The sequence below is a fragment of the Apis dorsata genome, unplaced genomic scaffold (assembly GCF_000469605.1).
Source record: "Apis dorsata unplaced genomic scaffold, Apis dorsata 1.3 scaffold_70, whole genome shotgun sequence".
NCBI classification, from domain to species: Eukaryota; Metazoa; Arthropoda; class Insecta; order Hymenoptera; family Apidae; genus Apis; species Apis dorsata.
Window position 1 is genome coordinate 239072 of NW_006263368.1, and position 4406 is coordinate 243477.

At 20.2% G+C, this 4406-nt stretch overlaps 1 protein-coding gene across 1 annotated transcript; it reads left to right on the forward strand.

Moving 5' to 3' along the window:
• Window positions 1–6: 6 nt before the first annotated feature.
• LOC102673933 (kinetochore-associated protein 1-like) lies at window positions 7–4371 on the forward strand. The gene is made up of 14 exons (XM_006610238.1): window positions 7–268; window positions 328–482; window positions 1045–1245; window positions 1306–1421; window positions 1497–1606; window positions 1693–1814; window positions 2173–2442; window positions 2525–2616; window positions 2706–3067; window positions 3152–3337; window positions 3441–3672; window positions 3739–4041; window positions 4159–4242; window positions 4309–4371. The coding sequence occupies exons 1-14, from the start codon at window positions 15–17 to the stop codon at window positions 4369–4371; spliced, it is 2550 nt and encodes an 849-aa protein (XP_006610301.1). The 5' UTR covers window positions 7–14.
• The last annotated feature ends 35 nt before the right edge of the window (window positions 4372–4406 follow it).

The window sequence follows — 4406 nt, forward strand, 5'->3', positions numbered from 1 at the left end:
TGCTTAATAAAATTATGGAACTAAAAATGGAACATAGCGATTATATTTTATTGCAAATTATTAAAACATTATATTTCAGTTTTTGTGCTATACCAAACATAAATGATAATATATTAATAGAAATTAAATTAGTATATTTTCATTTTTTAATAATATTACTTAAAAAAGTAATAAATAGTCGAATGTTTGATCTTCAACTTAGTTTATCATGTTTATTTATGTTATCTGATTCTGAAGCATGTAAATGGATTTCTTCTATTTGCAAATCGTAAGTATCTAATGTGAATATAATATAAAAATAATAATTAATGTAAAAATATTTTTTAGATTTCAATCAGATTACACTCGACATTTAAGAATAACAATGCTTGGATATGAATATTTTTATTTAACAAAAAATCAAACTTTGCAAACATTTAAAAATAATAAAATATTATATTATTGGGCACAAAAGTTATCTAAATATTTAGTTTCATATAAAGGTAGAAATCAATTTATTATTTCATCTTTTATCATATATAGAATATCCAGAAAATGTAGAAATACAATTAACTGAAGATTTCTAAAGTAATTTCAAGTAATATTTTTCTTTACAAAAATTCTTGTTATGATTTTGTTAAAATTATTTATAAATTATTAATTATTATTTAAAAATATTGACTCATGGAGTATGAAAACAAATGAACAATTTATTCATTCTATACGAATGATAATTAATTAATTATTCATTATTCTTAAATAAAATATAATTCGATATGATTTTGTTTCAATAAAAAAATATTTTTTATATTCAACAGATTTTCTTAGAGATACATTGCTTCTCATGCTTGGCATATATCTAACGTTTGACTAATTGTAATTACCCAATTTTTTGTTAATAATTTAATGAAATCATAACAAAAATAAGTTAATAAAATCATAACAAAAATTTTTGCAAAAGAAAATTACTTGAAATTCAAGAATTTTTAGTTAATTGATATTCCCATTTTTGAGATACATATACGCATACGCTTAATAAAAAAAATGTAATATTTATATATACAGAAATCCTAACAAGTGATTCAGTAGCTAAAAGGGAAATATTACAACGTATTATGAGTTATGATGAAGATCTGATCCCTTTATTTCAAGAATTTTGTTTTGATTTTGGTTTTGATATCCAAGATTGTTTATTACTTTATCTACAAACAATAATAAAAACATGGAATCCAAAATTAAATATAAGCAATTTTAATGGGAAAAAAGGTAAAATAATTCAAAAATTAATTTCATTTCATATTTTCAACATCATAATTATGTTTTTAGAATTACATATTAATGAAGATGATGTAAATCAATTAAATAAAAAATGTAATTCTATTACTGCCTATATCTTGGATAAAGTTGCTTTAAAAAATTGGGTTACAATGATTTTTTCACAAGTATGAATAAAAATATCATTTCTATTAACATTATAATAAATATAATATTTCAAAATTGTAAATTCATTATTTCAGATAAATTTTTACCATTATGAAATATTTATAATTCTTATGGATCTCATAGAAGATAAAAATATTGAACATAGAAATTATTTATGTTTTTTACAAAATTATATTCGCACTGGGTAAGTATATTTAAAATATTAAATAATATTTTGAAGTTGATGTTTATTATTATTTAAATATTATATATATATCATATTTTTTTTAGTCCACCTACACAAATAGAATATGATGAATGGATACATTTAAATCCAGGATATACATCCTTACCATTTATAGCAGAATGGCGGTTACCTTTTTTACCTAAAATTGAATTATGGAAACTTATAAGTAAAATTTCTTCATTACATTTACTTTATTAAAGATTTGTCAGAGATTTTTAAAATCTGATATTAGAATTTATAAAATGAAAACTTTTAGATATAAATAATTTCCAATATTTTTATCTGCATTCATTAGAGATTAAGTAATTCGTTAATAATGTATATATTATGTATTATTATATTATTCGATTTTTGATAAAGCAAGTTGTAATGCTAGTATAAACTTATATTAAAAATACAATTTATACTGAAAATTTTAATATAAATTCTATTTATTTTCTTTTAACGAATAGTTTAATGAATAGAAATTTAATAAAATATACAAAATTGTATATAATTATCTCTTAATATTAATACAATTTCAGCTCCTGAATTAAATTTGAAAACTTATGAAAAATGGTTAGATATTGCTGCTATTCTTAAATTACAACCTCATATTATATGTACTTTAGCTATAAAAGGTGAAGTAACACATATTTGGAAAAATAAACACAAAATAGCTAAATGGTCTCTTTCTTCAAAAAATAAAAGCTTATTAAATCATATAAAAAAATGTATAGAAAGAATGACTGGTCCAGATGCACTGTATTATGGCACTGCAGCATTATATTATGTTGTAAATCATACACCATCAGGTATTTTATATATTAATAATACTATTTTATCAGAAAAATATGTTAAAAATAAAATAAATTAAAATAATTCATTTTTTATTAGGAGCTGATCAAGTAGCAGCAGTTGAAGAATGTTATAAGTATGCACAATTATCAGCTAAAAAATCTATGATGTTTGAAGAAGGAATGTTAGAAGTATATTTTTTGTTTTGTTTTTTTTTATCTTGATATATATTTTTAATATAATAATTTAATTTTCATAAATATTTTCTTTTTTGTTCTAGAAAATAAAAGTTAAATATTTACGTTTTACATCGGAACATATTTTACATGTACATGGTTTGGCCAATAAAAAGTATTTGTCATTAATCGGAAATCCGAATAAATTAGTCTATGAATTATATACAGATGAAAGTATACCTCAAAGATATCGATGTGTTATTGATCATAGACCTGATATAAATTCGGCAGTTAGTTCAATTAGTCAGTTATTTTCTATTAATTTGATAAAATTACGAATAGAATTATTACAAGAGTGGTTACAACCAGATACTAAATATATGAAATTTAATCAAAGTATAACAGAAACATTTCCAGTAATGACAAATTTAGAATCGAATTTAAATTGTGATGATAAATTATTGAGGTATATCATATAATATTAATATATTTGAAATATTTTTTTCTTACATATATTATGTAAATATTTAAACATCAATATTATTTTCAGAGCATGCTATATTTTAGAATATGGAGATCTTGAATTATCAGCTAACTTTCTTATAAATATAGGTTTTAGTGAAAAAAATGAAGATTATAGTCCAGAAGTTCGTTATAGAGCTCTTTGTGTATTACAATCTATAGTTGATACTGCTAAATTAGAAGATTTAATTAAACGAGATTACCAAACAATTAAGTAAATATTTTATTTCTAAATTATTTCATATTATTTATCAAATAAAATTAAAAAATTGTTATTATTTTGTTTTATATAATACTTTTAAATAATTCTATTTCAGAAACTATATGAGATCTTTGAAATATATAAGTAAATTGGAATTGTTAGGAATAGGATATAGTATAAATACGTTTGAAATGTGTTCTAAACATGAACTTATACAAATTTTATGGAAAACACAAAATTATTCACCACAAGCCCTGATTATTATTGCACAACTTTGTATAGATTTTGAAATATATGAATATTCTCTCTGGGACAAAAATTTAACTAAAATGGCTAAATTATTAATGGTAAATATCATTAATATGTCATTAAAGTAATAAAAAAAAATTAATATATTTTTATTATATTTGCAGATTAATGAATTAAAAATAATTTTATTACAAGTACAAAATATAAACACCATTGTAAATTCTAATGGATATTTATTTGGATGGGAAGTAATAATTTCAGAACCTTTCAAAAAAATGGATATGAATCCGACTTCTGAACAAATTGAAAATTGTATTGAAGCTTTACAACTTTTATATTCATGTCCAGTTTTATATGCATTAAATTTCTCTAACATCATAAAATATTGTTTTCAATGTCAGCAATTACATTTAGTACTTGCATTTTTACCATTTTTAAATGATGATGATACAATATATGTTTTGGAAGTAAGTATTTTTATATTTTATTTAACTAATAAAATATTACGTATTAATTATTATTTTATATATCAATCTATATATTATTCATACATATCATACATATTTACATTCTATCTTTTATAGAAAATTAAATGCACATCTAATATTACAAAAATATTAGAAAATTTGAATAACTTATGTTCAAGTGGAATACTTTGCACAGCTTATGTAAGTATACTAAATATTATTTTATATAAATGTAAAATATAATTTCAAATTGAATATTTTTTTCAGTGTAATAAAATTATAGAACATACATTAACAAACATGAATAAACATTCAATAAAATATGAATAGCTTTTGTTTTAGAAAAATAAATTCTTTTTGAATCA